General features: G+C 37.6%; 1 protein-coding gene across 1 annotated transcript; it reads right to left on the bottom strand.

Annotated features, from left to right (window-relative positions):
* Positions 1-3740: 3740 nt before the first annotated feature.
* Positions 3741-13090, bottom strand: LOC107553773 (helicase with zinc finger domain 2-like). The gene is made up of 9 exons (XM_016236079.1): positions 10023-13090; positions 9855-9946; positions 8857-8985; positions 8395-8565; positions 7920-8064; positions 7032-7133; positions 6597-6789; positions 4139-4273; positions 3741-4013 (listed from the first exon to the last, which is right to left on the bottom strand). Exons 1-9 carry the CDS (start codon positions 13088-13090, stop codon positions 3741-3743), a joined length of 4308 nt encoding a protein of 1435 aa, XP_016091565.1.
* Between the last annotated feature and the right edge of the window lie 5584 nt (positions 13091-18674).

Raw genomic sequence — 18674 nt, 5'->3', positions numbered from 1 at the left:
GTTCACCTCCATGGAGCCCGTTGAGGAAAGTCACTTTTCAGAGATGCACCAGTGAGATCAAGACAGCATTACTCAGCTCAATGTATAATGCACACACTCACAGAGCATCAGCCGTATGACAGCCCAATTACAGCGTCTGCCAGAAAGAGCTAATCGCTGCATCTCAATGACACTATCTGACTCACGGAGAGAAAGATGGACAGAGAGAGAGATCATGAGACCATGTAAATCAGGCTGAATTGAACAGCAAAGCAAAGCAAGATTAACATAAAATAAAGAAAAAAGTCATCAAAGGCAAACGTTAGTGATTATCCCACAGATAAGGAGTGCTCTTAGGCACAGAGAAGAGTGACAGCAAGATCTACCAGACACCTGCTCCATGTGAAGCACATACACTAAGTGCTCTTAGGCACAGAGAAGAGTGGCTTGTGACATTATATACTAAGTATTAATTTGATGTGTTTTGGCACGGAGTGAAGGATACTGACCTGCTTGAGGACACAGTATGGATTCCCCTGTACACATTGGCAGAGTATCAGACATTAACCATCAGACACCCACTATAACTAAACTGCAACACATTTAAAATGGTTTGAACAATAAATAACATATTTTTATATTAGATAAGACTTGGAAAAATACAGCTGAAATGTATAAAAGCTAAAAGTTTGAAAAAAAAAAAAACTCCAATCATGCCAAAGCCATACAAAATTATTTTTCATGAATGTGACCTGTAGTTATTGTTTTGCACATGTTTGCTCATAGAAAAATGGTAATAAATTACGTTTCTTTCCCCCTGAATGGTGCATTTCTGCAACAGGGTCACCCATATTCACAAAACAAGAAATTCAATAGGTAATGGAATTATAGTAAAAATTCGTCCACACTGGTCCATAAAATTAAAGTTAATTTATTAATTATAAATAATCAAACCATCAATAATTAAATAATCAAAACCAATCAAACCATCATTCAGATGCACTTCACTTAATTTAAATAACATTTTTATATTAGATAAGACTTGGAAAAATACAGCTGAAATGTATAAAAGCTAAAAGTTTGAAAAAAAAAAAACTCCAATCATGCCAAAGCCATACAAAATTATTTTTCATGAATGTGACCTGTAGTTATTTTTTTGCACATGTTTGCTCATAGAAAAATGGTAATAAATTACGTTTCTTTCCCCCTGAATGGTGCATTTCTGCAACAGGGTCACCCATATTCACAAAACAAGAAATTCAATAGGTAATGGAATTATAGTAAAAATTCGTCCACACTGGTCCATAAAATTAAAGTTAATTTATTAATTATAAATAATCAAACCATCAATAATTAAATAATCAAAACCAATCAAACCATCATTCAGATGCACTTCACTTAATTTACTTCACATTTCAATTCTAATTGCATTTCTGCAGTCTATTAGCTACTTAAGTTTGAATTCCATTTAGATTTTCAAATTGGCATTAAGCATTCTCATTTTGGGTTTTGAATGGTACACGAATGAGTGCTTGTATTTTTAATTGTTGAATAGTGTATTGACCTACAAAAACATGTGCTTCCTCATGGTAAAACATAACTATTTCATATGAATTCGCACAGAACTAGTATGAAAAGGAAAGCATGAAGGTCCATCCCTACACATAACTGTCACCGAAACATATCAAATGAGACTGTATGAATTAATACAATTTAGCTACCAATTTGCCAAAATGTAAGATTTTGCCATGAGATTGTGTTGGTTTCCTAATACCTAAATGAACCTTGTCATTTAACATTACAATGCAAAATCCTACAGAATATCCCTGGTTGGTTTAAAAGTTAAATACTACAACATGAAACAAAAAAAATGGGAAAGAAATTTCACCAGAATTGTTTAATATCATTAGTCAGCTGCCTAAAAACCCTTTTCTTACGTTGGATTCCCAAAAAACTCTGAACTTCCTCCACAGGCAGCGGCTGCTCTTCTGCGATACATCTGCAGAATAAATATTGAAAGATTTCTAAAACCTATCCTGTAATGAGAGCTGTAACTTAAAGACATCTGCAAGATGGACCTTAAAAAGAGCGGCGGACAATCAGAGCAGAGGGAAGCATGTGCTACTCAAAGGCCACCAGAAAGGGGAGGATGAAGGCCAGTGAAGCTAGTCTGCAAACATGACAGCAAGATCTACCAGACACCTGCTCCATGTGAAGCACATACACTAAGTACCGTCACTCTCCTCTGAGCCTCCTGCTTTGGACCTTAATATCACTAGCTGGATTCACCACACAGTGCGCTCTGTAATAGTGATCCTGGAGTCTTTTCCAAAGTTCACAGCATCTCAACAGGGTACTATTACCTAAGAGATAACAAAAAAGGGAACATTACATATGTGTGCATAAGTGCTGGCATGAAAATTTAGAGCCAACTTCTACACAGGACCTCTGGACACTTTAGCCACATGTAAAAATGACTGCATGCCATTGCATTAGATAATGAGATGGCAAACCAAATGGCATTTACTTGAAAGAAACATAGCACAGGCAAAATTCTAAAGCAAAACATTCACAAAAAGCAGCATGTTCAGTTTGAAATGGTAAAACAATAGATCTAGGTTTGAAAATGAAGAAAAAAGTATTGTGTCGCTTTGTGTTTGTGAAACATGATGTTGTGAAACATCAAAGGAATAGTTCCCCCCAAAATGAAAATGTCCTGAAAATGTACTCACAATCAGGCCATCCAAGATGAAGATGAGCTTGTTTCTTCATCAGATTTGGAGATATGTAGCATTCCATCACTTGCTCACCAATGGATGCTCTGCAGTGAATGGGTGCCATCAGAATAAGAGTCCAAACAGCTGATGAAAACATCACAATAATCCACACCTCTCCAGTCCATCAGTTAACATCTTATGAAGCCAAAAGCTGTGTGTTTGTAAGAAACAAATCCATCATTACTTGTGGATTATTGTGAGGTTTCATGTTTGATGTTATCAGCTGTTTGGACTCTTATTCTGACGGCACCCGTTCACTGCAGATGATCCATTGGTGACCAAATCTGCTCTGATGAAGAAACAAACTCAAATTTAATTTTTGGGTGAGCTATTCCCTAGGACATGTTTGCAGTAGTGAGGAAAGATCTATACTGTCTGGGAATATGATGCACTGAGTGAGAATGATATGTTTCATCATTACAACTCATGCTGCCTTCAAGTTCTCCTACGTAATTCCTGCTTCTGATGTGACATAAATGTGTAATTTTATGTTTTATCACTGTATAATATGAATTTTGTCACACAAGCCTGTAGCCTCTTAAACGACTAAATGACTAGTACTTTGTCAGATTTTACGTTCTTCATCAACTGCACAAATGTTTGTATGTATGCTTCCACCATAATTAATTATCAACACATCACAGGTGAACAGGGTAAAACACCACCAATTTACTTGCATTCAGATTTGCTAAATTGTTTAGTTACAAGATTTTAAAAATGTTTTTGGAATATGCAAATGAGGCATTGTATAATTAAATATGTGCTCATTTGCATACATTTCCAGGATAGAAATCTGAACACTGGATAAAGCAATGTTCAAAACTCTTATGTTGTATTGTTGACATTAGAGGTTTTTACAGCACAAGAACAAGAGAAACTCACCCACTTTTCTTGACTGAATGACTTTTGTAGCTTTAATAAGGCTTCATCTATATTTAATTCATACAGTGAATTGAATTAATATGTATTATTTTTAAATGGCTGCTATGCCCCTGCTTGTATCATTCTGAGGTGAACTGAAGGCAGCATTAGGCTCTGACTTACAGCTTGCTCTGCCTCCTCAGTGTTGGCCACCGAGTTCTCATTGCCCTTTTCTGTGGATACAACTAAACTGTGTTCTTTTCCTTGCACATGGCCAAACAGGATCGCCGTTGGCAGTCCGTACTTGTTAAGCAGGTAGCGGGGTCCTCGTTCAGCTCCGGTTTTCAGTATTCCTTCATAAAACTCTTCTGAAGGAAACCTGCAAATTTCTTCATGCTAACAAATGTGTGCATTTGTTAAAGACAAAAGCAAAATGAAAACTTTGTTAGACTTTTTACAGAATGTTTTCTATTGTTATTTGAGGGAGGATCTTTTATCAGCACATTTATCAGTTATTTTACCATTCTGTACTGTGTGTCCAGCATTGTGGCCAGATTCATGTAGCGTTTAAACAGAGACTGCTGCATGCCCATCTTTTTCACGAGGGCACACTGCACTATCGGCCGTATCTGTTGATGATCGCCCAGCAAAACAATCTGAAAAAAAAAATGCAAAAAAAAAGTGACAATGACTTTTCTTTTGAAAAGATGCATGTCTTTCATTCCTATACACAGTGGCTATACACTGTATATTGTCTTACGTGCCCTCTAGAAGCTTGCGTTCTGCAAGTTAATGGTGCATTATAGTGCACGAAACCACTTTCACAGACTTTTACATTAACTGTTCCCTCCTGGTGGAATGACCTGCCCAACTCAATCCGAGCAGCTGAGTCCTTAGCCATCTTCAAGAAACGGCTAAAAACACATCTCTTCCATATTCACTTGACCCTCTAACACTTGCACTCTCTATTCTTTTTCTATTGTTTTGACTTGTTTTACTTTTATTTTAAAGGGGTGGCTGATTGCGATTTCCCTTTTTTAATGTTAGTTAGCGTGTAATGTTGCTGTTTGATCATAAAAAATATCTGCAAAGTTACGAAGCTGAAAGTTCAATGCAAAAGGAGATATCGTCTTTTATAATTCTGGCAGTTTAATGCCTACAAAAACGACTGGTAAGGGACTACAACGAGTTACTTCCCGGGTCTGTTACATCAAGAACCCAGAATTTTACATAAACCCCGCCTCCGGGAACACGTAGCAAAGGCGGCGAGGCCATGCTGCGCTGCTTTAGAGAAGAGGAAGAGAAAACTACAGGTGCACGTAAAAATCTATTCATATATGAATCGCGATTCTGTCTTCTAACGATTCTTATGGATTCACAAGTTATAAAATCAATGTTCTAAAGCAGCGTTCTCATCCTGTTCCTGGCCTCGCCCTGCTCTGCACAAGCTCTGCATCTCTCTCTCTCATTCAGATCATCAGCTCAGTGAATACACTTATTTTCACATACTATAGTTATGAGAAGCGTTATACATGATTTGCCGAACTGTATTAAAGCTTTAATCAGAATAAAACCATATATTAAAAGCTAACAGAAGCAGTAGCATTTACAAATAACAGCGTATCTAAAAGTATGAGACAACAACAAACAAAAATTATAGGCCTATCATTAAAAGCCGTGCTTGCACAGGTTCTGCACGATCCTCTTCAGTAATATCCTCTGCGTCTCAATCGGGCTCAAATTGATAAGCAATATAGACGACGTCATTGTTTACAATACAACCGGAGCACATGCCGCTGAGGTAAGGGGCGGGACATTTAGAGCACGCTAGAGGCGGTTTAGCCAATCACAACACACTGGGCCAGCTAATCAATCAGAGCCCATCGTGTATTTCTGAGGGAGGGGCTTCATAAAAGCAGGAAATGATCAGTGCGTTCAGAGGAGAAGGGACAGAGAGGTGTGGAATAAAGGTAAATTATGTGAAAAACAATGAGTTTTTTAACAAAAGAAGCATTAACACATGTTAGACTGCACCCCATAAACACAATCAAGCCTATAAAAAAAACAGTCAACCATCCCTTTAAAACAAAGACCCTCTAACACTAGCGTTCCCTATTCTTTTTCTATTCTATCTACTTGTTTTTGTTTTTTTATTATAAAATAAAAACCTTGCACGTGTACCATGTTAGGCTAACCGAGACTTGTCACAGCACTTACATATTATTGCCCTTTTGTTGGTTTTTATTGCTTCTATTGTCCTCATTTGGATAAAAGTGTCTGCTAAATGACTAAATGTACATGTAAATGTCTTGCAGAATGGATTAGTGTGCACATCTGTCCATAAGTCTTCTGCTTACTTCATCTAGATGTATATTACCTTATTATTATAATTTTTTTTAAATAACATTTTTTATTGAACATTTCTCAATGTACTGATAGTAGGTTAATTGCCTACAAGTGAAACAGTATGCATTATGCAAAAAACATTAGAAACAGTAGTATGGTGCTTTCTTGTTGGATAATAATTTTTTTTTTATTCCAACTTTGTCTGAACAAAAGATTTGTCAAGAAAGACACATTAAAGGATGTTGTTGATATTTCAGACAGGAAATGAAAGGCCAATTTGAGCACATTACATTGTGGGATTCAGTCTTCCATGCAGCGAGTTCATCTGTATACAGTGCACCATATACTGTATATGTGCTATGCTATTCTTAACAAAGCCATTGTTTTTGCTCTATAGATTATCAGAGTGCATTGTGGATTATAAAAATGGCACTGTATAGGGAATTACATTTTTCACCAAATAATTGGACCAAATGGCTAAAGGCACTACATAGTGAACAGGGGCAATTTTGGACAGACTTTGAGACAACCTGCTGCAAATGGCACAAGTCTCTTCCATCTGACAGAATCTCTTTGGTTTTGTTTGAAAACTGATGATGATGATGATGATGATGATGTTATCCCAGCTTACACCTGCTTTGGATTGTAGGAAACTAATGGGATGAAGGCCTCTGGTTCTGTTGCCATGGCACATTCATCAATGAGTATCTGCCGGAAATCCATGACCGCCAGGATTTCGGGTTTTAACGCTGATGAGCAGGTGCACAACACTACATCATACTTCTGAATCTCATGCTTATGAGCTTCCTTCAACAATTTCCTGTAGCTGCAAAGTCACATTTACCACATTACCAGAATGAAGATAGCAATGACAGAAACACTGCGTTGTAGAGTAATAGCTCATATAGGATAAATTCAATGCTCTTACTTTTTCTGGCATATCTTTATATTGGATATATCGCTCTGATTTTTTCTTAATGCCTCACAATAAATGATCTTACTTTTCTCGTTCATGCATCATTGTGGCAAGCCTCTGAATGCAAAAAAAAATACAGAAATTTTACTCACGTCTCGACTTCATCCTCTGTTAATTTGTACTTTTCATATTTTGTAATTTCTTCCGAAAAAGGATTCTCAGGTTTACGAACAAGGTACATTAGTGTAATATTCCTGCAACAAAATCAGACGTTTAATGGGTATATTCACACACTATTTGTTGTGATGTCTGTAATGTGGGTTCAAAGGTCCACCACTGGTAGACAGTATCACTTTCACATTCAAAGATAATTTATGCCTTCCATAAGTTGTGTAGATGTACATTTCTAAAACCCAAATGTGTAATAAAGGTATTGCACCAGCTAAATAGTCATGTTTTCCTTATTCTTAATAAAAATGAATATTTAGCCTCTCAAAAATCAAGATATTGACATTATTTTTTGATGTGAATATGTAAAGAAATGTAAATTTGATGTGAGAATGTAAATTTCTAGGTTTCAACATTTTTTGTTCTACAGACTATGATAAGTACATATGCAAGTACTGTATATATACACATTTGGTTTTCAACCACTAAAAATGGGTCAAATTCAACAACTTGCATGTGGAGCCACATTGAGGTCCCCATATAGCTGGGATTGAACTATATGTGGTGAAAAATGAAGACACCAAAAGTAAAAGGATCTAAAAGGATATTGAGATAGCTTTAACATTTCTTGAGTTACAGGCATGCCATCTTTGGAAAAAGAACACGAAAAGTGTTTTTTTTTCCTTTTCATTTTTGAATGGTCACTATTGGCATTTAATACAACAAGGATTGCTGAAACAGATTTTTAACAGGTTTTACTAATAGACCTAGTAATCTCTGTGTAAAAAAATAATAATTATGCTGCCATCTTTCTAAAAATCATTTACCGCTCCAAAATCTTTTGAACCAGTCTACAAAATAGTGGCTCTTACTTGAGCTCCTCTTTTGGTTTTTCATCCCTGAGGGATTTGCGGCAAAGCTTTAGTTCACTGTCTGTATAGGGAAATTCACGCATTTCCATCTGGTCACAGTAGATTCTCAGAGGCTTTAGGACTCCCTTGAGTTTCAACAACTGCTCTGGGACACAAGATCAATAGGTCATGTAAGTACAGTTTATCAGGTAAAACAGAGCCTGGAATATACTCTATTCATGCATGAAAATGCCAATGCTTCAAACAAGTTTGATTTTATTTCTCATTGCACTTGGTACTATTGTTCCCTTAGGAACTGAGTTTTATCCCCACCAAAGTAAAACAAGAATGATGGAACTGCACTGGCCAAACATTTGTGCCTTGTATACAGTAAGTTTCTGGCTTCCTTATAAAAACTCAATAATTCTACAATTGTAGAAACAATCAGACTAAGGTATATGCTATATATTAAAAAAGACCACCAAACACAATTCACCTGCAACAATGTCCACAGACTTGTTGGAAGGTCCACAGTAGAGGATGGCAGGCTTTTTGGGGGGTTTCTGATCAGGGTTTGCTTTGAAAGATTTGGAAGAGGCCAGAAAGTCTTGGTTCTTCTTGAAATACCAGTTAACAATGTGAATACCAACCACTGTTTTCCCAGTACCTGTGGATGAAATATCATGAGTAAATTTCTTCAGCATTTTCCACAACACATCTCCATTCCCAAGACTGCAAATCAGTCGGATTATTAGTCAGTATAGATTTTTGCATTTTCTGACCCTCTACTCACAACAGTGAACAAAATGAGCCTGCAATGGACAAATCTGTGAAATCAAATATCAGTTTGTGACATTTAGTGAATTGCTTAATACTGAAACTAAAAAAAGTGACCTTGCAAAGTTCTACAATTACTAAAGCAACTATATTATTACTACATATGTATTTTAAACAGTACCTGGTGGGCCCTGGATCACAGTGAAAGGTTTCTTCACAGCCTCCTCAACAGCTTTCTGCTGGCTCTTATTCAGACGTGGCAGGTTCAGGCTTTCATCCACATTGTCCAAGTTGATATTTTCATATGCCTCTAAGACAAGAAGGTTTCCACCACATTAAAATAACAGTTACATAAGATATCCATAGACCAGACTAGACACAACAGTATTGTAGAGGTTTTCATTCATTCCAATTTTTTTTTTAATTAATAGTAGGTTTTGTAAAGAAATTTATGTGTAGGCAAAATTTGCATTTTACTCATGTCTTTAGTTCAGTTCATTTTTACTGATATGCCTTTAGTTATGTGACATATGTTTACGGTTAAGTATCATGGAGCTGCATTCAAACATTTTCTATAATGTATTTCTATAATAAAAATACATGTGTGATTAATTCGCATCCAACAAACAATATAAATCTTATTCTCTGTGATTAAAGATTAAATGAAAAATTATTGTATAACCACTAAATTAGATGGCGATGTGCACTAAGTATGTAAATGCCCATTGACAAAAAGAGAAAATAGTAGTATGGCTTGCTTTTTCTTAGTGTTTGTTTCCATAGTTACTTGTCAGTTCCTTGCTCTGTTGAGAATGTCTTGTGTGTTAACCGTGAACATACTCTGAATTGACTGAACTTACTCCCGGACACATTTTTGGAACCAGCACACCTCAAGTAAGCAAGGTTTGGGTTAATCAACCGAGAGTTCAGGGTAGATGTGATGGTAAATTAACCTTGCTTTCTGGAATAATGCAGAATAATCTGAACAATGAGGTATGTTATGAGGTGTGGTAGCTGTAGTATAAGTGTAATAATTGACTCCAAGCCTTGATGAATACAATATTGTTTGTAATTTGCTTCTAATAAAAAAAATATCTAGAATGTGAATATATATCATTATTGTGAAATATGATTTTGGGGCATATCGCCCACACCTAGCTGCCATGTTGCTGCACTTACTAGCATTCAGTTCTTCAAGTTGTTGATTAGTGGCGACATTCTTCACCAGGTTATTAGCCCGTTTTAAGTTTTCAATCACATTTTCTCTGACCCTGCAAAAAGACTGCATTAGCATATGTATAATTATGTATAAATCTGAAATGCATCAACAGGATAAACATCACTCACAAATACGGAATTTTTTTGGGAATGACCTCAATGGTGAAGTTTGTTCCCTGTTCAAAAACCTTGGGTGGAATGTAACTCATAGATATTTTCGTGATCTGAAATGTAATTTTGTTTTGATTGTCTCCATTCTTTGGTTTCCTTGGTTTGGTGGTTACTGCATGTGCAACCCATGTAAAAGGTAGTGAACCCTGCAGGTCTAAAATTTCAGAACTATCCAGATGTTTTGGATCACTCTTACTGTTCTTCAGTTTCTGATCTCTTAGTCTGATGCACAAGAAGCAGTTACGAAGGTCAAACTCCAGAGACCACTGTTTTTTCTGAGTCTTTGTCAGATAAAAGAACCCTTGGAGATTTGTTTCATCTCTATTCCATGTTATACGAACACCCTCTAAGATGATGCTGTTATTTTCTTCCAAAGCATTGTAAGCGGTGTCTATCTGACATAGTTGGCTCCAGATGTTCTGGTACTCATTGTAGCTTTCATAGAAAGGCTTTGATGCATTGCACACTGTTTTGGAAAAACAATCAATAGGGTTTCTCGTGTGCTCCAAACAGATCTCAAAACATTGGTTAACAGTGAGAAGTTGAACTACAGGAACTGGAAAGCCATCTTTGAGTTCAGTCCCAAGCTGCACCTGAACAACCGTGCCTAACTTCAGCTCCATGGTTGGTTCCTTATAATGGCGTTGTTCTGTTGAACAAGCCTCATTTGTCACACTTTCCTTTTCTTCATCCTCCCCTTTTTTCATGTCTCGGAGGCATTGCTCAATCTTAACCCAATCCTGCTGTTTCACAGCAGATACCAGTCTTTTCCACAAGTTGCTTGACACTGATGTCACATTCTTCATGGGCTTTAACGGATACGAATTCTTGAATGATTCACTGAATGAATACACTCTTCTCTTCCAATGAAGGGTCATGGCGTTCTTTTCCTTGTTGTAACTTGGCTGATCCACAACTTTAAGTTGCTTGTACATGATGGTGATGACGTCTAACTTAGAATGTAGTGGGAATGATATTGTGAATTCATGCCCCTGTGGAGTGAGCTGGTCCACCACCGCAAGCTTAACCACATCTTTGGGTTCAAACTGAACCTTTTTTAGTCTCAACACCAGAGCATCATACTTCTCTTCTGCATCCATGCCAGTTTGGCAGAACCTATTGATTTCAACTTGAGTGTAGTCAGCTTGCTTTAGGATCTTCTTAGACAGCATGGTGTGCAGAAGTCTCTGCAAGATAATGTCCAGATAACGCCTCAAAGGAGATGACGCCCAGGTGTAGGCGTTCAGCTGTAAATCATAGTGACCCAACCTGGAATCCATTGAGGAACATGACCGAAGGATGACAGCTTTCTTCTGAATGTCACGAAACTCCCGCACCATAGGGATAAGCGTCGGATGGATTTCATCCGAAAAAATTAACTGCATCAGATTATAATAGTCTTTGCTCTGTGTAAACTCTTCCATCTTTTGAAATATGGATGTGAATATGTTAAATGATATGCCATTGGGCTCCATATTTTCATATTGTGGATTGGACCAAACATGCTCTTCACTATGTTCAGTATCTACTTCACAGATATTTGAAAAGTAAGGCGACATGGGAATTAGCTCAACGTATTTCTTCTTAAACTGAGTTAGTTGTTCTGAGTCCGGCTCCCTGTGGCACCTCAGTGGTGTGAGATCTCTTGTGACGTCTGTAGATATGAGTTCTTCAGCTGCAGCACTATTGTAGAGATTCATTAGTTCCTCCACCATTGCATGAGAGCAACTTTGCCCTACCTGCCTCCCAAACAACCATCCATCTTCCAGCCTGCATTTTCGGTGCTCTTCGGAGAAACGGTAAGCGACAGCTACACAATCCTCCACGCAAGAGAACCGCAGAGGCTCAGTGTCATCCAAGCAGTACTTCTGAATGATTTGGTCAGCCTCTTCGTATGACATCCGTCTGTCAGATGTAATCAGGGTTTCAGCAAAATCAAAGTTTAGTATATTGCTTGTTTTCTTGTCAATGTCTATCAGCAGGGATATGGCTTTCCGTTTCTTTTCAGGCAAAACACTCAAGTGGTCATTGCTCAGCTCTCTTGAAAACATGAAGGTCACGTCTCCCTTCTCTGGAGTGTAAATTGTTTTGCCACGCAGTCTAGCGAATTGGTCTTGCTCGCTATCTTTGGAAATGCAACTTGCGACGTCTGTAATGTGAATACCAATCTGATAGCGATCACAGTTAATTTCACTCACACTAATGGCGTCATCCAGGTCTTCAGCTGTAGGTGGGTCAATGGTGAAAGTGATAATGTCACACAAATCCATCCTGTCTGAAGCCTTATCATCTTCAGGTTGTAGTTTGAATGGTGGAGGTGTGTCTTTACAGCCAAGTTCAATGTCTAGCATTTCATCCAAAGCATCACACTCTGGAATTACATGTGTAACCACTCCGAGAGGGTATGTTTTCCCATGTTCCCATTTTATAACCTTGACTATCAACATTTGATTCTCAGCAATATTTACAAATTCCTTTCTGACCCAGAGTCCACACTTGTATTGTCGTAGTTCAACTATCCCCATGTCAGGCTTTGTTTGAACTGTTCGTATTCTGGTCATGTGTTTGTTAACAGGTGTAACAAGTTTTGGGTTGCCTTCCACCATCTTACAGATGAAGGTTAGGGAGTTTTCATCTCTGTTTATTAGTCCGACAACCCTCCCTTTTATCACTTCACCTTCCTGCGGACACTGTTCTCTGTTCAAGATCTCTACACAGACATCATCTCCAGGAAAAGACCTGCCCACATTTTCTCTTCCAGAGATTTTGATACAGAGTGTTGGTTCGTCGAGAGGCCTGGCATACACCTTATCGTGTCTTTCCATTACAAGTTTACAGTGTTTGAAAACATCTGGATTGGTATTCAAATGTTCTTCAATATCTTTCTTGCAGAGTTCCTCATCAAATTCAGAGTCAGACTCCAGACTTGTGCATTCATAGAGGGTTTTGCAAACGGTCTTGGAGTGATTCTCCTCTGCGTTGCTGCTGCTAGCAGAGTCACTCTCTTCTGATACAGAGGTATCCATGTAATTCTGTTTGGATGTGCACCTGCAAACAGAAATTGAGATATCAGGCACTTAATGTCAGCATGAAATGAAAATGTACCATTATCTTTTCTGTAAATGCATGATTTTAAGGTTTTTGACCAGGGAACGCACTCAGTTACTAACATAACCTCGGTTCCCTGAGATACGGGAACGAGTACTGCATCTGCTAAGATGCTAAGCCGCTTTTTGTCTGAAGCCTTTTCAATATCGCAGTGTAACTGCATGGCCATTGTTTCGTGCAGTGAAATAAAAAACGAACCAATGGCCGTGCAGTTACACTGCGTTATTGACAAGGCTTCAGTCATAGGAGAAAAAGGAGTTTTCCCCATAGCGTCTTAGCAGACACAGTACAAGTGAAGTATCGATAGGGAACAAACTTCACCATTAAGGGCATTCCCAAAAAAATGATCTTATTGTGACCTATTCCTCCATGTAAGGCCAAGTTTTTGATGTAGTAATGTTTAATCAAAATTAGGATTGAGCCGATAGACGATGCCATCGTCCATCGCCGATGGCTGACAGACATCACGATGTTAAGCTGACATTGTGATTTCCCCCCTCTCCCCCCTCTCTCGCAATCCGCCGCATCCCAGTTCCGTGTTCGGAAAGGAAATTAAGTGTACTACGGAAACCCTAAAGGGAATAAATAGCCTACGAGATGGGAGGATAAAAAAAATATTTCAATACATTTTCTCGCAATTATATCGTTGGGTAAGTATAGGCGACTGTATATAAATTGCGGGCATCAGGGAGCTGCTATTGAAACCGCTTTCGATTGCGCGCTCTCATTTTACTTTCACTTTCAATTTTGAGATTCGGGATCACAAGGAGTAGGCCTATACTATGGAGCGGCAGTACTTACCACACCTTTGACAAGATTAGATGTTTGTCATTGGTGCTCAGGATCCACAAATCATTCGCTATCGTCCTATCAGACATTTCTCCTTACTCTGTGTATGTGGTAAGTGAACTTTCATGTACTGTAATGCAACAGGCTACCGCTAGCAAGTGGCTAACCTTTTAGTGGCTCCATATAACGTGTTATTTGTTTCACGCTTCAGGCACACCCCTAACCCCGCCCTGCCCCCGATGTCATCGTCCATCACGATGTTTCACTGTAGACATCGTCCGATGCCAATTTGGTAGACATTGACCAACCCTAATCAAAATGTCATAATGGGTCCTTCCGGTGAAATGAGACTTCTCTCTGGTGACATATGCTGGACTTTTCCACTCTTAATCCCTAAACTCTGCCCCTGTAATCTCACACTCTTCTGCCTCCATTTTTGAGTGCAACACCCACATCTCAAAATCCAATCAACACCGGAGGCATAGAAACAAGTCCTGGCCTACATTTTTTCTTTTTCAATAATCCATTACACTCAGATGTACATCACAATGCACAAGAAAAATGTTTCATTACTGTTTCATTGCAACTTTAAGGACAAGGAGACATACAACATATGAGAGGAAAAAATATTTTTATACTTATTAGAAACATTTAGATTTTTCATTAAATTCTAAAGTTTTTTTTCCTTCTTTTTTCCCTTTACAAATAGGAAACATGCCACAGGATGGAAATTACAACTATACAACTGTATATGAACACAGTTTTGCTGTAAAATATTCGCATGCAATGCAAAACTTGTTCTGATTTTGTAGTTTTCAACATATTCATACTGATGCTATCAAGTCAGTTCCACCATTATTTTGGTGACTTCTTTTTTCCCTTTACAAATAGGAAACATGCCACAGGATGGAAATTACAACTATATATGAACACAGTTTTGCTGTAAAATATTCGCATGCAATGCAAAACTTGTTCTGATTTTGTAGTTTTCAACATATTCATACTGATGCTATCAAGTCAGTTCCACCATTATTTTGGTGAAGAATCAGCATAATTTGCAACAAAGACAACAGGAAACCAAACATTTGCAAGGCATATAAAAAGGTTGTACAAGATCAATATATTTAAACATAGTCCTGACCTCTAATTTTGTACATTGTAACACATTCAATGAACACCTGTATTTATTGTTATACATAGGCTACACAACAGAAAGCTCAAACACAAAGAAACGTCACTTCTTGATCTGATAAACCTCCCCTGAAAAAATTAGGCAACAACCTGTTTTATTGAATTGACATGATGTCATACCACACTGTACTTGAATAGGACTAACTTCTTAAAAATATGCCTGGAATGCACACCCAAACGTTTAACAGAAGAACATGGAGGTGTGGGTGCCTCTCTTTACAATACAACAGCTTTTTATTTTTAGAATTTTTAAGAGTAAGAACATGTGATAAATAAATGTGATGAGACAACCTTTTAAGAAACATCAGTAAATCAGTATTTTAGATAGAAAATTTCATAATTAGAACTAAAACGAGGCATCTACTGTATGTATGAATAAAATGTTTTCACGTCTTGTCTCGGCCGGATTGCATATACTGTCGACTGTGGCTCCGTCCCGCAAGTAGGACTGCGGTCAGGCCAGCCTCCACTTTGAAAAACACGGTCATTCTAGCCGCAACGTTGATAAATGGAAAACCGATCTCTGGCATTCATTTATTGAGCCAGTTTCTCTGTTCATAATGAATAAATGAATGAACGAGTAAATAAATAAATACATTTAAAATAATACAAATGTTTAAAAAACGGTCTGATAAAATGAGAATTACTTCAAAAGTTGAGTAATATTAAATGTAGAACTTCCAAATAATATGAAAATAACTATCTGAAGATAAATAACTAAATAAAAGCCTTTCATAAACTTGCATATAACCATATTTATCTGTAGATTCACATAGTTATAAAAAGAAAACTCCCTGTTTCCACAAAAGCGTTTAACTTTTGATTAACAGCACACCACTCCAGAATGATATTTCCCCAATATCAGGACTGTCTGATTTTCCATTACAAGATAAAAGCCCTCCAAAAACTCATATATGACCAGGTTTGTCTTTGAATTTGGATAGCTCTAAAAAGGAAACTCCCCGTTTCCACAGACCACTTTGACTTCAGATAACCAGTACACCACCTCATTGTCACTCCCACAATGTCAAGACTATCTGGTGCAATATTACAAATTGAAGTCCTTCAAAAACTAATGGTTAGAGAGTCGGACTCATAACCCAAAGGTTGTGGGTTCGAGTCTCGTACCGGCAGGGATTGTAGGTGGGGGGAGTGAATGTACAGCGCTCTCTTCCACCTTCAATACCACGACTGAGGTGCCCTTGAGCAAGGCACCGAACCCCCAACTGCTCCCCGGGCGCCGCAGCATAAATGGCTGCACTGCTCCGGGTGTGTGTTCACGGTGTGTGTGTGTGTTCACTGCTGTGTGTGTGCACTTTGGATGGGTAAATGCAGAGCACTAATTCTGAGTATGGGTCACCATACTTGGCCACATGTCACTTCACTTTTAAAAAAAAAAACATCTTGTGAGTTTTTGAAGGACTTCAATTTGTAATATTGCACCAGATAGTCCTGACATTGTGGGAGCGGCAATGAGATGGTGTACTGGTTATCTGAAGTCAAAGTGGTCTGTGGAAACAGGGAGTTTCCTTTTTAAACCAGTCCAAATTGACAGACAAAGCAGCTTAAATATGAGCTTTTAGAGGGCTTTTATTTTGGAATTATACATCAGATAGTCCTGACATTGTGTGGGTGACTCTGAAGTCAAAGTGGTCTATGGAAACAGGGAGTTTCATTTTTATACCAATCAGAATTGATATATATATACATCCGCTAGGAAAAAAGTTGAAAAACATCCATAATATTTTAAGACTTTATATGGCTGTTGTACTTGTAAATTACAAGTCCGCTGATTAGAATCGATCAGTTTAACATGACAGTCGATGAGACAATTAGGCTAATGCTTAACACTGCTTAATAATCCAAAACTCACTCCCAAAGTTATCATTAAATCAATATCCTTTTATATATAATATATATAAACTGCTTTTGAATGAAAATGCATTTGTTTCTGTTGTGTAGCCTATGCTATAGGGCTGTGCAATATATCGAAATTATCGAAATATCGCAAATGGTACATACAAATAACCATATATATATATATGACAAGATAGTTATAGAAGTTCACAGAACTGACTCAGCAACAGCTGAGTAAAACTGTTTCATCTGAGCATGTGGCACTTTAAGCGTTATCGTATCGCATATCGAGTATCCCATTATTTAATGAGTTATCGCATATCACATTTTTCTTCAATATCGCACAGGCCTAGTGTACACCTAAAATTGGCACTATACTTCCTTTGTCTTTTTTGTTTCACAGTCTGACAGGCTTCAAAACGCCATAACAGAACCAGCACCAATGTCTTTTTTCCTGATCAAACACATTTAACATCACATCTCATAAGACACATTTACATTTTTTATGTAGATATTTCTTCTTCACACACACCACAGGTATCGAGCACGTGCTTTGCTGACGCTGTTGTTTCTTTGGTATCCAAGTACACACAAAAAATTGACAGGGCATTTTTTAAATAATGTACCATTATTTTGTTCACATATGTACGTAGTTAAATGGGACTTTTTTTGCATTACTTTTGGCAACTGTCAATTGGGATACAGGGTTTAAATGTGAACTACCGTATTGACCCGAATATAAGACTGTTTTTTTCTTGGAAATACATCTGAAAAAACGGGGTCGTCTTATATTCAGGGTCTAGACTTTGACATGTCAATAATACACATGCATTGACCCATCACTAATTCAGACATATAGTAAAGTTATTCTTGAAATTGTGTATAATCTAACGTGACTAAATTAAAAAATATGCTAATGCACTGCTGTTAACTTTTTCCAAGAAAAAAACATAGTCTTATATTCGGGTCAATAACAGTGCCAAAAGTAATGCAAAAACAGTCCCATTTAACTACGTACATATGTGAACAAAATAATGGTACATTATTTAAATTGTAAAGTGCTACTGATAGTTTACATTAGGGTTTCCCAAACTATGAAACTATCTCCCAAAACATGATGCGTGTCAGATCCGCGTCACGTCCAGCAGCAGCAGCTCTTAAAGAAGCCAAAATAGCCTCATAACCAGCTGCTGTGACGTCTGTTCATCAAAGAACAAAAGAAAAAAAGAGGAAATCAATCACTTCTAAGGGATTCATCTATGTGTAATTTAGAATTTAGTGTTTGATAACTTTATTCTATTTCTGTATATTTCCTGCTGAAGGGCACAGGCAAACATGACTTTTATTATAATGGGTTTATGTGAAGATTGTTTTAAGTTCATCGTATCGCATATCGAGTATCCCATTATTTAATGAGTTATCGCATATCACATTTTTCTTCAATATCGCACAGGCCTAGTGTACACCTAAAATTGGCACTATACTTCCTTTGTCTTTTTTGTTTCACAGTCTGACAGGCTTCAAAACGCCATAACAGAACCAGCACCAATGTCTTTTTTCCTGATCAAACACATTTAACATCACATCTCATAAGACACATTTACATTTTTTATGTAGATATTTCTTCTTCACACACACCACAGGTATCGAGCACGTGCTTTGCTG

The sequence above is a fragment of the Sinocyclocheilus grahami genome, unplaced genomic scaffold (assembly GCF_001515645.1).
Source record: "Sinocyclocheilus grahami isolate Dianchi unplaced genomic scaffold, SAMN03320097.WGS_v1.1 scaffold481.1, whole genome shotgun sequence".
NCBI classification, from domain to species: domain Eukaryota; kingdom Metazoa; phylum Chordata; class Actinopteri; order Cypriniformes; family Cyprinidae; genus Sinocyclocheilus; species Sinocyclocheilus grahami.
Note: the sequence above shows the minus strand (reverse complement) of the source record. Positions and strands in the feature narration are given on the sequence as shown.

Excerpts from the sequence above, each read along its gene's own strand:
- LOC107553773 (XM_016236079.1), bottom strand. The coding sequence starts at position 13,090 with ATGGATACCTCTGTATCAGAAGAGAGTGACTCTGCTAGCAGCAGCAAC. Across the intron at positions 8,986-9,854 it reads ACTTGAAGAACTGAATGCTA|AGGCATATGAAAATATCAAC; the intron begins GTAAGTGCAGCA and ends TTCTTGTCTTAG. Across the intron at positions 6,790-7,031 it reads ACAGAGGATGAAGTCGAGAC|CTACAGGAAATTGTTGAAGG; the intron begins GTGAGTAAAATT and ends GTGACTTTGCAG.